The sequence below is a fragment of the Hyaena hyaena genome, unplaced genomic scaffold, assembly GCF_003009895.1.
Source record: "Hyaena hyaena isolate Hyena2069 unplaced genomic scaffold, ASM300989v1 scaffold_2, whole genome shotgun sequence".
In the NCBI taxonomy this organism is placed as follows: domain Eukaryota; kingdom Metazoa; phylum Chordata; class Mammalia; order Carnivora; family Hyaenidae; genus Hyaena; species Hyaena hyaena.
In genome coordinates, this window is record NW_024080634.1 from 2,946,852 (window position 1) to 2,965,660 (window position 18,809).

General features: G+C 42.3%; 1 protein-coding gene across 1 annotated transcript; it reads right to left on the reverse strand.

The window, feature by feature from the left end:
• Nucleotides 1–15,900: 15,900 nt before the first annotated feature.
• On the reverse strand, nt 15,901–18,809 carry DNAJC28 (DnaJ heat shock protein family (Hsp40) member C28). Its single transcript, XM_039227900.1, has 2 exons — nt 18,547–18,809; nt 15,901–17,649 (listed from the first exon to the last, which is right to left on the reverse strand). The coding sequence occupies exon 2, from the start codon at nt 17,616–17,618 to the stop codon at nt 16,458–16,460; it is 1,161 nt and encodes a 386-aa protein (XP_039083831.1). The 5' UTR covers nt 17,619–17,649; nt 18,547–18,809; the 3' UTR covers nt 15,901–16,457.

The window sequence follows — 18,809 nt, forward strand, 5'->3', positions numbered from 1 at the left end:
TCTCTCTGCCCCTCCCTTGCTTGTGTTCTGTCTCTCTGTCTCTCAAAACTGAAAAGACATTGAAAAAAAGTTTTAAAACATAATGAAAATTTTAAAATAAATATTTGTTGAATAATTTACTTTTGAAATATATGCAACCTTAAAACTAAATTATATAACTTAACATAAAACTTATTAACCTATGAAAGTTGACTTGTAAAAATAACGTTTTAGATCTTGCTTCTTCTTTGATTCTTGTATTAGGATTAGATTTGGCTGCAAGTAGCATGGGAAAACAACCACAAATAACAGTGGCTTAAACAAAAATTGGTATTTCTCTCTTATGTTTAAGAAGTACAAAGTTAACGATGCTCAGCATCTCTCCTCATCAGAGAAATACAAATCAAAACCACACTGAGATACCACCTCACGCCAGTCAGAGTGGCTAAAATGAGCAAATCAGAGAACTCTAGATGCTGGCGAGGATGTGGAGAAACGGGCACCCTCCTACACTGCTGGTGGGAATGTAAACTGGTGCAGCCCCTCTGGAAAACAGTGTGGAGGTTCCTCAGGAAACTAACAATAGAACTCCCCTATGACCCAGCAATAGCACTGCTAGGAATTTACCCAAGGGATACAGAAATGCTGATGCATAGGAGCACATGTACCCCAATGTTCATAGCAGCACTCTCCACAATAGCTAAAACATGGAAAGAGCCTAAGTGTCCATCAACGGACGAATGGATCAAGAAGATGTGGTTTATCTACACCATGGAATACTACATGGCATTGTAGAGAAACCATGAAATCTGGCCATGTGTAGCAACATGGATGGACCTTGAGGGGGTTATGCTGAGCGAAATAAGTCAGGCAGAGAAGGACAAATATCATATGTTTGCACGTATAGGAGGATTAGGGGGAACTTAACTGAGGGACAAGGGGGAGAAGAAGGGGGGAAATGGTGGGGGAAAGGGAGAGAGGCAAACCATGAGAGACTCTTGAATGCTAACAAAACCTGAGGACTGATGGATGTGGGGGGGAGGGGGGATGGGCATGGAGGGGGGCACTTGTGGGGATGAGCACTGGGTCTTATGTGGAAACTAATTTGACAATAAACTATTTGTAAAAAAAAAAAAGAACAGATTTGAATAAATCTTCATTTTACAACATTAAAAAAAAAAAAAAGTCCAAAGTTAGTCTAGAGCTGGTCTGACACTTCACAGAGACAGATCTAGCCTCACTGTTCCACTAGGAGAGTGACATATGTATTTCTTTATGCTTTTTGAATATATGGGTATTTGGAAGAGATCTGGTTCCATTCCCAGTATCACTTCATGATCTAAGGAGCAGCTGTGGCTCCAGCCATTATGCTTACATTCCAACCAGCAGAAGAGAAGACAAAGAAGGGAACACCCCCTCTCTTTAAAAATCTTTCCCAAAGTCTGCATATACCATTTCTGCTTTCATCCTGTTGACAAAAGGTGGTCACTTAGCTGTGTGAAATGCCAAGGAAGGCTGGAAAATGGGGTTTCAGGACTGAGGAAGAATGGATATTGGGGGACAGGTAGGAGTTTTTTTCATAGTCTTAAGGCTCACTACCTTTTAAAGTATTAAGTATTTTAAGATTTCCTGAGAATTTTTAAGAGCTTTTTTTTACAGAATATCTGTAAGAAAATTCTTACCTCCATGTTTGAAGGAAGGTGTTACTATTGACCTGTCCTTAGGATGTATATACTTTCATTTGCTTTCCCAGAAATGAGTGGGGACTTACATTAGTGCAGCTACCTTCTCTCTTTCAGTAAACCTCTACTTTACAAAGAGAGTCACATATTTATATATATTTATGCTTTCAGAAATATGGGCATTTGAAATATATTGGGATGAAGTTACTGATGTTAACATTTCAATGTCAGCCTTTCAAATGTACTGATTTGAGTCTTTTGTAAAGTTGTAAATCGGCTGAAACAAAACTTCACCCCTGCTCTGATTCAAATGGTATTCCATCACGTAGCTACCTAAGAATATGTTTTCTTAAATTCCTATTACCTAAGAACCTCGGAGAGGCCCTCCTAGATTCTGGGGTCATTGTGACTTCAGGCCCTTTTCAGGTTTGGCCCAAGACAGGTTCTAAAAGACTGTTTCACCTAAAAGTGGAGGTAGAATCTGGTCCAGTTGGTTCAAGCCTACTAAGGAAAAAGAACAACCCAAGCTGTCCCTTATACTAGGTCCCGTGGATTCTGGTTTGTTCTTATTATCCCAAGGCTGTTTCATGAACTTACTCTAATGTAGTGGCATTCACTTCCCATCTTTTCTGCAAGTGCGCACTAGATGTGTATTTCAGGAACTGAAAGACTAAACCGTAATATGTAAACATATACTTCCTAAAATACTGTCTCTTCCTCCATGAACTTACGGGATTGTGTAACAAAAAGACTTCATGTAAGTCAGTAGAACTGTTGTATTTGGATAAAGGTAACTTGAGGCTAAGATCACACTCCTGTGGATATGAAATGACCTTCTTCTGAAAGGATGGATGTTCAATGTTCATCATTTAGGAGAAAGACTGGTCTTTAGGTGGGAAATGATACTAAAACTTAAGAGATCATATAACACAGGCGGAAGAGGAAACCTTTCTCCCTTCAGTCTAAACTCTTGATGACAGTGGATACATTTATCAGTTGGCTCCTTCAGCTGCAAGTAACCGGAAAAACAATCTCAAATTGGCTTTTTAGGATAGGAAAACAACAATAACAACAACAACAAAAACTAGTTTTAAAATTTAAAAAAATGGGAACATAACCTCAGTAGAAATAGAGACAGAAATAGATATGGAGAAAATGAGAAGTATGATACTCTCACAAATGCGTTAGTGTTTTTTATAAGTGTTGTGTTAAAATAATCACCTTTGTTGGGTGGCTCAGTCGGTTAGGCGTCCAACTCTTGATCCCTGCTCAGGTCATGATCTCTCAGTTCATGGGATCAGGTCCTATGTTGGGCTCTGTGCTGATGGCATGGCGCCTGCTTGGGATTCTCTCTCTCCCTCTCTCTGTGCCCCTCCCTTGCTCGTGCTCTCTCTTTCTCTCAAATAAATAAACTTTAAAAAATCACCTATGCTACGATCCAGGAAAAGGTGGTGATAAAATACTACGAGTGTTCTATGAGAAGGGTATATTCAGACACCAGTGTTTAAAAGATGTAAAGATAAATTCTGGGGCACCTGGGTGGCTTAGTCGGTTAAGCGTCCAACTTTCGCTTGGGTCATGATCTCGCGGTTCGTGTGTTCAAGCCCCACGTCGGTCTCTGTGCTGACTGCCAGGTCAGAGCCTGGAGCCTGTTTCAGTCTGTGACTCCCTCTCTCTCTGACCCTCCCCTGCTCACGCTGTCTCTCTCTCTCTCCTAGAAATAAATAAAACATTTAAAAAAAATAAATTCTTCAGTGGGAAACAGGGAACAGATGACAGATCAGAAAAAGACACAGCAGGGGGGCCTGGGTGGCTCAATCTGTTAAGCGTCCGACTTCAGCTCAGGTCATGATTTCACAGTTCGTGGGTTCGAGCCCCGCGTCGGGCTCTGTGCTGACTGCCAGCTCAGAGCCTGGAGCCTGTTTCAGAGTCTGTCACTCCCTCTCTCTCTGACCCTCCCCTGCTCATGCTGTCTCTCTCTCTCCTAGAAATAAATAAATAAAACATTTAAAAAATAAATAAATAAAAATGAAATCTTTTTTAGGGGCGCCTGGGTGACTCAGTTGGTTTAGCGTCCGACTTCAGCTCAGGTCATGATCCCATAGTTCATGAGTTCAAGCCCCACGTCAGGTTCTGTGCTGACAGCTCAGAGCCTGGAGCCTGCTTCAGATTCTGTGTCTCCCTCTCTCTCTGACCCTCCCCTGCTCATGCTGTCTCTCTCTCTCTCCTAGAAATAAATAAAACATTTAAAAAAAATAAATTCTTCAGTGGGAAACAGGGAACAGATGACAGATCAGAAAAAGACACAGCAGGGGGGCCTGGGTGGCTCAATCTGTTAAGCGTCCGACTTCAGCTCAGGTCATGATTTCACAGTTTGTGGGTTCGAGCCCCGCACTGGGCTCTGTGCTGACTGCCAGCTCAGAGCCTGGAGCCTGTTTCAGATTCTGTGTCTCCCTCTCTCTCTGACCCTCCCCTGCTCATGCTGTCTCTCTCTCAAAAATAAATAAGCATTAAAGACATTTTTTAAAGAGGTGCCTGGGTGGCTCAGCTAAGCGTCCGACTTCAGCTCAGGTCATGATTTCACAGTTTGTGGGTTCGAGCCCCGCACTGGGCTCTGTGCTGACTGCCAGCTCAGAGCCTGGAGCCTGTTTCAGATTCTGTGTCTCCCTCTCTCTCTGACCCTCCCCTGCTCATGCTGTCTCTCTCTCTCTCTCTCTCTCAGAAATAAATAAAACATTAAAAAAAGAAAGAAAAAGACACAGCAGTGCAGTTGTACAAGAAGCCATAGAGAAGTTAGGTAGAGGGCCTCTAAGGACAGTATATGATAATACAGAAACACAAAATGTGGCCTCCGAATTAATAAATCATTTCAACCTGTAATTTTTGCCATATTGATTGACTTTCTTTATACTAGGAGGGTAGCATATATGAAAGATTTCTACAATTCATATTAATGAAATTTTGAGGTTATAGGGTTTCATGTATGTCTACTCTTATTAATTATTGATTGCCACGTAGCAAATTATCCTCAAACTTAGCAACTTAAAACATCAAACGTGTATGTATTATTTTACAGAGTAGCTAAGGATCAGGAATCTGGAAGCAACTTAGTTGTTCTCGCTCAGGATTCCTCCTGAGCTTAGAGTGAACCTGTCAGTGGTGGCTGCACGCTTCTGAAGGCTTGGCTGAGGCTCTGCTTCCAAAAATGCTCACTCACATGGCTGTTGGCTAGCGGCCTCAGTTCCGGGACGCATGTGCCTCTCTCCACAAAGCTGCCACAAGTCACAGTAACTGACTTCAGCCAGAGTAAGTGATCTAACAGAAAGAGAGCAGGAAGCTTCTGGCCTCAGAAGTGACTAACACTTCTGTTGTATTCTATTGGTCACATAGACCAAGCCTGATACAACATGGGAGGGCACTACACAAAAATGTATGTATCAGAAAGTGGGGATCTTTGGGGCACCTGGCTGGCCTGTTCAGTGGAGCTTGTGACTCTTGATCTCAGCGTTGTGAGTTTGAGTCCCATGTTGGAGTGCAGAGACTACTTAAAAATGAAATCTTTAGGGGCATCTGGTTGGCTCAGTCGGTTAAGTCACCGACTCTTGATGTTGGCTCAGGTCATGATCTCATGGTTGGTGGGATCAAGCCCTATGTCGGGCTCTCTGCTGACAGCACAGAGCCTGCCTGGGATTCTTTCTCTCCCTCTCACTCTCTCTGCCCCTTTCCCACTAGCACGCTCTCTAAATAAATAAACAAACAAACAAACATTTTTTTTAAAAATGAAATCTTTTGGGGCGCCCGGGTGGCTTAGTCAGTTAAGCGTCCGACTTTCGCTCAGGTCATGATCTCGAGGTTCGTGGGTTGGAGCCCCGCATCGGGCTCTGTGCTGACTGCCAGCTCAGAGCCTGGAGCCTGTTTCAGAGTCTGTCACTCCCTCTCTCTCTGACCCTCCCCTGCTCATGCTGTCTCTCTCTCTCCTAGAAATAAATAAATAAAACATTTAAAAAATAAATAAATAAAAATGAAATCTTTTTTAGGGGCGCCTGGGTGACTCAGTTGGTTTAGCGTCCGACTTCAGCTCAGGTCATGATCCCATAGTTCATGAGTTCAGGCCCTACATTGGGCTCTGTGCTGACATCTCAGAGGCTGGAGCCTGCTTGGATTCTGTGTCTCCCTCTCTGTCTGCCCCTCCCCCCGCCTGCACTCTGTCTTATAAATAAACATTAAAAACTATTTTTTTAATGAAATCGTAAAAAAAAGAAAGAAAAGAAACTGGGGATCTCTGAGGGTCATCTTGGATGCTGGCTACAACCTCCACTAACAGCTGGCTCTTTATTAAAAGCCAATCTCCTCTGGTACATATTTGAATTCAACACCAAAAGCAAACTGCAACAGGCAGGTGGTACTGGTAATTCAAATGTGATAAGCCATGGTGCTATCACTGACGATTTTCTGAAACACAGTACAAATCTTAATAAAATTCCCAAAAAGTAAGTGCAATGTTCACAGTAGTTGCGTTAGTAAATGCATTAGCGAATTAGTTGAATTAGTTAAAAAAATAGTATATTTTAAGTCTTGCAAAAGGCACGTGGTGTTTACATATAAAATACAATTCTGTTCCAGGCTTAGATGATCATGAACAGATTTTTTCACCCGCATGAATGTCTGGTGAGAGGTTTCAATGTTGGGCAAGACACGGAACAATTCCTCTTTTTGGTCACCCACCCTGCGCACTGCGAACACTCAACACCCCTGGCTCCCCTCCTAAATGTTTGTGGTCGGGGATGATGTTTGAAATATTTAACAATGAGGATTGCGTGGACTTACCAACCAATCAGAATAGATGCGAACCAGCATAATGTACTGGTCCAAATGGGCTAAATACAAGCTCCGCCAGTCGTGCCCCTGCAACATTTTGTCATCTGAAGATCCCTCCACAAATTTCCAAAATATCCTCTGGGGGCAGTGATGCCTCCACTGAGTTACTATTGCGGACCTGAGCCTCAATCCAGCGGTTTGGACTCATCGTCTCCATGGATGACAACGATCTTTGCAAATTAGGTCTGATTACAGTTGGCCCTTGAGCAACGTGGGGGTTAGGAGCACCAATGCCCCACGCAATCAAAAATCCACATATGGCTTTTGACTCCCCAAAAACTTAACTGCCAATAGCCTGCTGTTGACCAGAAACCTAACCGATACCATAAATAGTCAATTAACACACAGTATGTGTGTTATATGGATTATATACTGTATTCCTACAATGGAGGAGAGAAAACCAAATGTTATCATGAAAATCATAAGGAAGAAAAAATATAACTGATCCTGTGCAGTTCAGACTCCTACTATTCAAGGGTCAACTGTATACTCACTGGACAGATGAAAAACAGAAACTCAAGAAAGTCACATAGCTAATGAGTGGCAAAATCTGGGTCCGAATTCAAGTCTCCCTAGCTCGAAAGTTTCACTGCCTCTTCCTCGTGGTATGAGGGGCAGTAATGGAAAAGAATACAGTCAAGGGGCGCCTGGCTGACCCAGTCAGAACAGCATGTGATTCTTCATCTTGGGATCATGAGTTGAAGCCCATGTTGGGTGTAGAGATGACCTAAATAAGTAAATAAACTTAAAAAGAAAAGAATGACAGTCCAACAATAAAACACACTTAATTCAAGACAGCCCCAGGAAACTCAGTGTCTTGAATCTTCACTGCAGAGGCTTCTGCTCCAGTGTCCTCTCTGCCAACACCATAGCATGATGTGGGTAAGAACAGGGATCTGGAATCAGACCAACCACAGGCAATCTGGGTTCAAATCCCAACCCTTGACACGTTCTAGCTGTGTGACCCAGAGCAAGTTACTTGACCTCTCTGAGCCTCGTTAGTTTCTTCATTTTTCAAAAAGAGCTAATACCAGGACCTATGCAATAGAATTGTTCTGAAGATTAGTTAGTGCAAGGAAAGCATTCAAAAAGAGTAACCTATTATCACTTTCTCTGTACCTCCTACCTAATGATGCATTATTATGCCACATCTCATTCCTGATTCATGATAACCTCAACTTGCATTTGCTGTCTCTATGCCTCAAGGTCTCTCTCTGGGTAACTGTGCACAGCTATTTATTTCATCTGCTCAGTATTGATTAGTTCTTATTTCCATGAGAACATACAACAATCTCATGCAGGCTTAATAAAGCTAGATGTGTTGATTTGAAAGATCCTGAAGCTATATTAATAGACAGGGGAAGAAAAAGATAAGAAGAGCATGTATAGTGTGTTTACACTTGTCCATTTTTGAGAGAGAGAGATGGAGAGATGGTGTGTGCATATAAATTATATGTATAAAGGGTGTAGTCATAGCAGGATAATGGCTCAGCCAAATAGGTCCTAATTCCCAGAATCTGTAAATATATTATGTTACTTAATAAGAGGATATTAAAGTTGTGAGTCAACTGACCTGAAGACAGGGAGATTGTGCTGGATGGTCTGGGTGGGATCAGTGTAACTCCATGGGTCCTGTAAGTGCAGGCCAGAGGCAGGGAACTCAGTACTGTGACCAGGGGGGAAGACTAACCTGCTGTCGCTGGCTTTGAAGATAGAGAACGGGGACACAAGCCAAGAATACACGTGGCCTCTAGAAAAGGCAAGGAAGCAGATTCTCCCTTAGAGCCTCCAGAAGGAATGAAACCCCACCCACATCGTGATGTTAGCCCAGCAAGATCCACTTCGGACTTCTGGCCTCCAGAACCGTAAGACAATAAATTTGTGTTATTTAAGCCACTAATTTTGTAGTCATGTGTCACCGCAGCATTAAAAAAAAAGTAGTATAGATGTGGAAGAAGTGGTTGATGGTGGTTAGATCTGGGAAGGAGGGTGGGGAAGTCTGGGATCAAGGGGAATTCATTTGTTCACTGTCTATGCGTTTGCACTGATTGAAGTTTTTACTATATACAAGTGAATTTTCAAAATAAAAAAAAAGATTTTTTCAAAACAAAGAACCTGATGTTGTGGTCCCGTTAACACTTCACCAACCGGCTGATGTATTCCTTGCTCTTGGGCCAATGGCTTTGGCCCCTATGGGCAGGCAGGTACCGTAAGTGATATGCTTAAAACAGGCATCTCCCAAACCTCTCAAGGTATTCCTGTCCCTAAGAGTGGCACGCAAAGCCGTACACAGGTTTTCTTCCTCACTCTGCCAGCTCCCTGACACACTGTCCAGAAGGTTACAGAATCATGATGTCTCAGGGCCACTGTTTTTTGGGTATTGGAGAGAAGAAAGAGGGGAAAGGTGGGCTTTTTAGGCCTCTTCTTCCCCACAGGCTCTGGGTAACATGATGTGGGATGGGAAATAGCGGGATGGACCTCTCCCCCACTGCCTACTCACCTGCTGAGTTCTAGAATAAAAAGTTCTGTCTATGTAATTAAAGACCAGGTTCTTTCAATCATTTTTACAAAATGTGCACTTGCTTTTATCTAATATTCTCCACTTTGTGGATTCTCATTTATATAAGGCAATCACTCAGTTTGCTAAGATTGTAAGAAAGACAAAGTGGAGCGCCTGGCTGGTTCAGTCGTGGAGCATGCGACTTTTGATCTTGGGGATAGGAGTTCGAGCCCCACTTAAAAAAATAAAATCTTAAAAAAAAGAGAGAGAGACAGTAGCAAGTGCCTGGGCATACTAACAAAGTTTTGTGGGGTTTTGCAGAAATGTGTACACATTAAACAACATTTGCTATAGATGTGAAAGCATCTAAATTTAAACTCTTAAAACATTGGCTGTCATTTTTATGCTTAATTTAAAACAGTTCTCTTGCTCTGTATGCTTCTGAAGACATTTCTTGCATATAGAAAAGTAGCAAGCAACCTACCAAATTCAGAACTGTAGCAGGATTCTCACACAGATAGTTGTGACACTGAGGCTTTTCTTTCCAGGAAGCAACTTCACTCATGCTCGAACGGCTCAGTTGGGATCAAACCCCAAGAACTGAGCCCCGAACGCCACGTGGTGCATTTTTTATATCTCAGTCTCCCATATATGGTAACATACAGACATGTAGTCTGATTAAGTAGTCTCATGTTACAAGGTCATGAGGGATGTTGTCAGGTACATGTATAACCAAGTTGCCTTTTTTTTCTTTCCTTAGGGAGGGGACCCCACCACAGAACCGCTCTACATTTTCTTACCTTTTTCTTTTTTAAAAAAGAAAACAGCTTTCACATACCATAAAACTCACTCATTTAAAGTGCATAATTCAGTAGTTCTTAGTATGTTGACAGAGTTGTGCAACCATTACCATAATTTTATTTTTTATAAATTTTTTAAATGTTTTATTTATTTCTGAGAGAGAGACATCGTGAGGAGGGGAGGGTCAGAGAGAGGGAGATACGGAATCTGAAGCAGGCTCCAGGCTCTGAGCTAGCTGTCAGCACAGAGCCCGATGCAGGCCTCCAACCCATGAACCGTGGGATCATGACCTGAGCTGAAGTCGGACGCTTAACTGACTGAGCCACCCAGGCGCCCCATTCTTTTTTTTTTTTTAATGTTTTATTTATTTTTGAGAGAGAGAGAAAGAGAGAGAGAGAGAGAGATAGCATGAGCTGGGGAGGGTCAGAGACAGAGGGAGACACAGAATCCGAAGACAGCCTCCAGGCTCTGAGCTAGCTGTCAGTACAGAGCCTGACGTGGGGCTCGAACCCACCAACCGTGAGATCATGACCTGAGCTGAAGTTGGATGCTTAACTGACTGAGCCACCCAGGCGCCCCTCTTTTTTTTTTTAATAATTTTTTTCATTACCACAATACAATGTTAGAATGTATTTACCATCTGCAAAAGAAAACCCATAAACATTATCAGTCACTTTCCATTTCCCCCCAAATTCTATAGCCCTAGTACTTTCTGTCTCTATAGCTTTACTCATCCTGGACCTTTCATATAAATGGAATCATATACTATGTGGTCTTTCTTGACTAACTTCTACATTTTCATTTAATGCCCTCTGCAAGCTGAAGGTATGTCAGAGAACAGTTCAGTGAGTTCAGGAAATTGAATGAAACTAGCACGATCAGCTTTGAAATCAATACTCCGCCAAGAGAAAAGCAATGGAACCTTTTTAAAACAAGCCTTAAAAATAATAAAATTTTTTTATTTTTATTATATCAATGTACATAATTTAATACTTAGAGTGGAGTGCTATTTATTATGTTTATTTATTTATTTATCATATCAATAATATTTATTATATCAATTTATTTATTTATTTTATCATATCAATTTACATGTTTATTTATATCATGTTTATTTATTTTTATTTATTATATTAATGTACAAAATTTATTATATTTAATTTATTTATTTTTAATTTTTATTTATTTATTCATTTATTATTTATATCAATGTACATAATTTAAATATTTATTATATCAATTTACATATTCTATTTATTATATCAATGTACATAATTTAATACTTAGAGTGGAGTGCTCATCATGTGTCAGTAACCGTGATGGATTCTTTACATTTAATATCGCAGTGACTCCTCACAAGAAGTGATCATTATGACCATACATCTGGGTAAGCGGTAGTTTCAGTGAGGTTTGGTAATTTGCCCAAGACCACACACCTACCAAGTGGCAGAGCTGAGAGTTGAATGGGAGTCCACGTGCCCCCGGTGCCACAATCCAACAGATAGTTCCCGTGTATCCCAAAGCCATGAGATTCTCATGATCCCATCTGTTTCAGTCACAGTGCTTAGCTGCAAGTGGCAACCTCTAGTCTAGCTAGGTTAAGCAGAAAAGGGATTTATTAAAGGACTCTAGAACTTTCGGGAGGGCCAAAGAAAGTGGCTCAAGGTTGTTTCCAGGAACAGTAACTAAAACAACCCTGAAGAACTGACCTGCTGAGGAAAACACCAGAGCTGCTGTGGCCACAACCATGACTACAGTAAGCCAGGAACTTGACTGTCACCACCAGTGACACTGACGCCACTTCTGGGTCCATCTAGCAGCCACTGCCTTCCGGCACCAGCTAAATGGAACACCTACAGAGAGCAGGCCTGTTTTGTCCTGTGCGTCATCCTGAACCATGTCTCCCAAGGACAGGTCTTGGCAGGGCCTGGGCGACATGCCCACTCCTGAGCGTATTTAAGAGAATTAGGGATCTTCTCTCCTGCCGACATCAGCTTCCGAGGTCTGACTTCCTGTGCTAGGAACCACATCCTCCCTAGATGAATGACACATGCCACCATCAATACAGGTCATTTGGAAGGTGAATGTGCACTTGCTTTTACCTAATTTTCTCCACTTTGTGAATTCTTGCTAATGTAAGGCCACCGCTCAATTTGGCAAGAATGGCTATTTATTGCCAGAAAGTCCACCGCATCTTTTAAACAAGTCTCACGGATAAGCCTGGAGCTCAACTGGGCAAATCATGGGATAAACTACAGCTAATTGGAAAAGCTGAGAGGCCATGGCCATGGAGTCAGGTCTACCCACAGAAGTGAAGCCACGGAGACCACAGAGGCCCAGCTCTTAAGTTCTGAAGCTGAGTCACCACTGGATCACGTGCTTCTTGCTAGAAGGTCCTCAAGGTACACCAGGAAGGCCCCTCCCTACAACTGTAGTCCTCTCTTACAACAATGTTAAGCTCATTTGATGTACGTGTCCTGTTGAGACTCTCACTCAGGATCTGTCATGGAGAGGGACTGGGGGACAGTGGCATAGAGCAACCATCTTGGTGTTATGCCGAGAGACACAGAGACCCACCGAGACTACTGAAGCTAAATTTAGAGTCTTTACTACCAGCCGGGACCGCATAGAGTTAACACGGAACTTTACATGTGCGGCCACGAGTCCAAGGACTTAGGGCTTTTTCTAACGAGGAAGCAGGCAAGTGGGCAGTATAGACGCAGAATTGAGCGATTATTGTAAAAAGGCTACAAAGTGATGAAGACAGTGGCCCTTATCCTGGTGTGTAGGACAACATTTGTCATTCTGAAGGCACGGTTTAGGGTCATAGGGGGTCTCAAAGGATAGTTATTACCTCAAGGACAGAGTATACCCACTGTGTCATAAATAACCATTAATGGGGACCATTAACTCTCATCTTTTTACTTGTTTTTTTTTTCTTTTTTTCCTTGCACTAACCCAGGATAGTTATGTAGCTCTCCAAGTATAGACCCAGAAGGTAAACTCTGGGTCATGATGAAGGACTGAGGCTAAATTCATTGTGCAACATCGGGAAGACGTGGGCCCTCTAAGAGGAAGCCAGACTTCTGAAATTGGTCTTGGCAGGAAAGCAAATCCCTTAGTCCTTAGTTTCTAAGTCCAGACAGGGGGGAGTGGAGGCATGCTTAGGGTCCCTGAGGAGCCACTCTACAGCAGGCTGGGGACAGGGCTCAGAGACTAACTGGGAGGGTCACAGCCCAGGGTATCCTGTCCTAGGAACTGCCTTCCCTCTGCTTATGTCATCCCAAGCCTTGAGGAAAGGTGTATTTTGATGTTCCAGTCTGGTCTCAGCTGGGCAAGAAGTATTACGCAACATTTGTGGGTCTACTCTTACGCCAGGGAGGAGAGTGAGGCCAGGGTCCCCTGCCTGCAGCCAGGGTGGGGTCGGGGAGGGGGCAGCAGTAACACCAAGCAAAATGAGTATCTGAGGGTTACATTCAGGGCTGAGGGGTTCATTTGTCTTAGTTACTGATTTCTGATCATCCAGATAGTGGAATGGTAGATTCCCTTTCAGGACCTCAATAAGTGTATGCCAAATGAACAAAACATTGTCGAAAAGGAAACGCAACACTTGAAGGAACAGGCAAATCAGCGTCAGTGGTGCCGGAGAGGTACTGAGGATGTCCCAGATGATAGCTGAGGCCCGGGGTTGGGGACCCAAGCAACTGGCAGCAGAGAAGTATGTCAGAAAGTAGTAGGTCCCAGTCATATAAAGTCACGGGGGATTCCCATCTCTGGGAGACCCCTCACCATCCCCTGGCCCCCCAAGAGCAGAGTTGTGTTCTGGTGGCTCTGTGAGGAAAATGAATAGTAATGCATTGTTCTATCGAGGAAGAAAACTATAGCCCCAAGGTGCCAGGTAAGCCTCAGGCATACATAACAAGGGCACAAGCCATTTCACACAGCTGGGAGCCAAAAGCCCCTGGGATGTGAGGCTCTATCCTCAGGGTGTTGGGACAGGGTCCTGGTCCTACAGTCTGAAGAAAGGAGCCCTGGAAAGGCTTGGGATCAAGTAGAGTTTGATATGTGCTTATTAATGAGTTCAGAAATCTCAGTAACTTACTGCTACACTTGCGAAGCTGGCAAAGTTAGAAGGTGAAACACTGATGGAAAAGGTCAAGGCTGCCTTTGCACTGTCAGTACAGAGCCCTACATGAGGCTCCATCTCACGAACCGTGAGATCATGACCTGAGCTGAGATCAAGCAAGAGTCTGGTGCTCAACTGACTGAGCCAGCCAGGTACCCCTCTGTCACAGTTTTTATATCAACAATCAAAAAGTTAAAAAATAGGGGTGCCTGGGTGTCCTAGTCGGTGAAGTGCCCGACTTTGGCTGAGGTCATGACCTCATAATTCGTGAGTTCGAGCCCCGCATCGGGAGTTTGATGGGCTGACAACTCAGAGCCTAGAGCCTGCTTCAGATTCTGTGTCTCCCCTTCTCTCTGCCCTTTCCTCACTCACACTCTTTCTCTCTCCTTCAAAAATAATAAAAACATTAAAGATAACTTTTTTAAAGGTTAAAAAATATTCAGGTGGTCATTCAAAAATACAGTTATTATTGTTTATGTAACAATGAGCCATTAGATAATCATTAAAAATAACTATTAACCTTATTAATATAGACAATATTTACAAACATAAAGTGTCCTGTGCTGAAATTAAGGATTTACTAGAGTTTTCTGATAACTTTACCATCCCACGATCCAATAGTGAAAATGGTTTCCTTTACATATGTTGCTACAATTCAACTAGGTATCATACATCTAATTCCCATTCTTAATGAAATTCAAGGACCATAACCTTCTAAAATGTTTTATAACCATAGTTCTTATTACATAGCTACATTTCATACTTTCCACAGTTTTGTTTAGAGTAATGGAATCATTATAGAAGCCACATACTTAGTCTATAATCAAATATTATACCAATTAATTAACCCATCATGTAAACAGAAAGTCCTAAAATTTCCTTTTGAAGATGTAGGTTTACTTAACTATCACACACTTTACAAAATAACTTGTTCTTTCAAGATCAGAGGGGCAAGTGCCATTTCTGAACCACATCCATAAATAGCACTCTAAATAAGGAAAAAGATCTGCTCCGTTTGACCACCCTCTGTATCCTTCTAGTTGCCCAATTCTGTGGCTAAAGCAATTACACAAACCCAAAAAAGTCAGATTTTCTGAAAGTGGACAGAACAATCTCATGTTAATCTTTGTCATTTGCCAAAAGTGCAAAGTGGCACAAAATTCAGACATCTTTTTGTTTATGAAAGGGTTCCTAAGACAGGAAATTGGATCCCTAAATTGCGATTCTCGTATGGAAAAAGCTTCTGGGGAATCTGATACATGACCAAGACAGGCTTCAGACTGGTTTACATAAACCTAACATTTCCATCTCTGATTAGAGAGGAAGCCAGAAGTGAAATCTTAAGTTTCCGTCGAACCCAAGGACTTTTTTTTTAATCTCCAAAAGGGCAGAAAATACACCCAAACTCTTTCAAGTGGCCACTGACATTTACTTCTAGAACAGCTATATCAATTTTTTTTTTAAATATTTTTTTTTTATTTATTTCTAGGAGAGAGAGAGAGAGAGAGAGCGTGAGCAGAGGAGGGTCAGAGAGAGAGGGAGTCACAGACTGAAACAGGCTCCAGGCTCTGAGCTGGCAGTCAGCACAGAGCCCGATGCGGGGCTCGAACCCACGAACCGCGAGATCATGACCTAAGCGAAAGTCGGACGCTCAACCGACTAAGCCACCCAGGCTCCCCAGAACAGCTATATCAATTATCTAGGCTGATAGATTTCTCTGTAGCCAAGATAATGAAGTTGGGAAGGAAAAAAGTACAACCCAGATAGTGTGTGTGTGTGAGTGTGTGAGTGTGTGTGTGTGTGTGTGTGTGTGTGTGTGTTTTATTCAATACCCACAGGGAAGGTCTTTATAAAAAAGGAAGAGTACAATAACTCCATCGGGCTAATTTCCTGATCATAACATTTCCATCCACGTAGAGAGTACCCCAAAAGTCTTAGAACAATTTTAAACTTTAATAACCACGGGTGTCTAAATGCAGCAAGCTTGCAAAAAACATTCCTCATTTTTTAGGTTTGCTTATCTACAGTCCATACTTCCTTAGTTTTGTGACTTTTTATCATACTCTTTAGGGTTGTTTTTTTTTTTTCCCATTGTTGTTTAAGTATCTGTAAAGATGGCAACAGGAACTGTTAAGTTACTAGAGCTTAAAACTGCACTACGACTTTTGGACTACCGTTTATGATTCCCTGTCTGAGTCCTTATCCTAATTCATTTCACCTATGGACTGACCTTTAAACTCTGAAATGGATTAAATTGTTTTCTCAGAAGTTCTTTTCTTGCAATATCCTCAGAGCGAAGCTGGTTGAACATGTCTCTCAGTTTCTCATAGCTTTCTCACTTATACATCACTGGAGATGTGATTAGTTTTGCGAAAAGTACAGAGGCATACAGTTTTCAAACTCTTGTGTTGCAGCAATAAATCTCAGCTTCTATGTGTGACATCAGTACAACTGAAAATGATTTGGGGTAGTACTATGAATATTTAAATGGTCATATTTTAATAAATTTCCACACACTCATCCAGTTAAAAAAACCTGTCTTGACTCGAGGTGTTTTCTCCCCTTCTCCCTGATCAGTGTTGTTTGGGTTTTTATCTGTGACTTCTTGTGTTTTTATAAGGGTCTCGTATATTCCCTGGGCTCTGGAAATTTCTTTCTGTGCATCAAAATGGACTTTTTGTCTGCTCAGGAGGGGAACAATTAGATTAAAATCATTAATTCGCTTGTTTAGTTTCCTGATGTTTTCTTGAAACTGCTCACAAACTTGGTTCCACTGTTTCTGCTCAGTTGGTGTCATTGGATTCCCGAGTTTTTTCCTTGACACTAAAATTGCCTCTCTGAGCTGATCAATAGTATCCTTTATTTCCTTCTGCATGAGGATCCACTCCGGTTGGTATCCATTATCTATCAGTATTCTGTTCAGGTTGTGAGTCATGGGATCAATATATGAACAGCCAGAATATTTCTTTAGAGGTTTTCCCTTCCCACTGAGATTGTCAAAGTCTCCTTTTGCCATTGATTCCTGAATGAGATCCTCTACTAAACGCTCGATAGCCTGAGTTATTTTTTGTTCTTTACTCTGCCTTACATCTTTCACAATTATGCTATCAATGAAATACTGGCTTTGTAGCTTCTGCTTCTGATACTCCATCACTTGCTCAGTTGCGCGGTCTGCTCTAAATTGCCTATATTGCTTCTCTCGTTGACTTGGACTTCCAAAACCAATACCTTCGAAACTTAAATAATGCCGGTGTTGGGGTGTTTTATATTTGAACTTTTCTTCCTCTTCCTCTGCTTCTTCAACTTTATTCTGTCTGGCATTTGCTTGTTCTAACACATGGGAAAGCACCTTCCTATAAGCTTCTTCGATCCTTATAAATGTTGCAGAATCTGCTGTATTAGAGCCACCGTCTGGGTGGTATTGCTTGGCAAGCTTATGAAAAGATTCCCTGACATCATCTGCAGAGCATCCTTCATCCAGATTCAGTAGCCTGTAATATTCTCTCATCTTCTTTTTGGATTTATGTGTTGACATCATTCTATTTCTAATGACACCAAGATACGGAAGCATTTTCATTCCATTAGGTACCATGGAAGCATTTATCGGGTGAGATCTTAAGATGTGAGCCATTATCACATACACTGTGTTCATAATTGTACCCAGAGTTCTTCCTAGCAATGATCTACAAACAGACAACAAAGAGTGAAGAAAGCTGTATTACCAGCAAATCTCATATTTTCAGCAATAAGGAAGAGATTACAGGTACAATAAAGGGCAGTTCTTTCTAATGCTGCCGCCGCCACATTCTTACAGCTATGTTTCTCTTGTGTCAGCAGAGAAATGGAAGTTGATGATGTTTAGCATTACCATACTGTGATATCATCTGGATTCTACTCCTCACTCACTAATCACAGAATTTCAGAGCTGGCAAATTCTTAGAGATCTAATCCAATCTCCTCATTTTATGAGAAAAGGTAGGCCCAGAAGGTGAAGCAACATAACCAAGTCACACAGCAAGGTGTAAGGAAAATGGTTAGGGATAAGGCACAATAAGATGATTGCTTAATTCTCTGTATTCCTAGCAGATTATAAACGTCATCACCTCCACTATATCTTTAGTGTATCACTCTCTTCATCTCAAGGAGTCTTCTCATGAGAAGACATACACACATGAAAAAGAGAGCATGACAAAATATGTACCTAATCTGACATGAAATTGAATAGAATCAAGTGTCCAAAAGCCTTTAAGCTCTATCCCTTATCAAGAAGGAGCTGTCTGCTACCAAGATGAAAGGTGGGCCCTCCTCACACGCTAGTTATTTTTCCAATGCATGGTCTAGCAGAAAAGAAAAACGTATCCCTAGACAATAGCAATGAAATGCTGAAAGTGTTTTAATTGAAAGTGGTATACTGATGTACAAACGCTAAAACTGAGCTCCTGGGGACCCTAATATTCTGGACAGTTGGGGTCAACGGCTTTGAGAGTTAGTGGAGATGGTAGCGGCTGATCCAACGGTGGCCACTGCGGGGCAGTGGTCGGTCTTGACGCGGGACAAGCCCCACCCCGCCCCCTACTCACCTTCACCGCGGCGGGGAAGGGGCTTGGCGGCTCCCGCCCCCATGCTGCGCCTCTGCGCATGCGTGCGCGGCCTGCCCTTTGCTCTCCCCCGGGTCTCGCTGCGGCCCATTGTGGGGAGTGTCTCCGCTGGACTAGACCATCTGCCGCCTTACACGGAGGGGACCACAGTGGGGACGGAGGGCAGAGGTCCTATTTAACAGGAAACCCAGGAATCGCTTTAGGGTTCTAATACGATCTGTACCCTTTAGGACACCGGCAGGGCG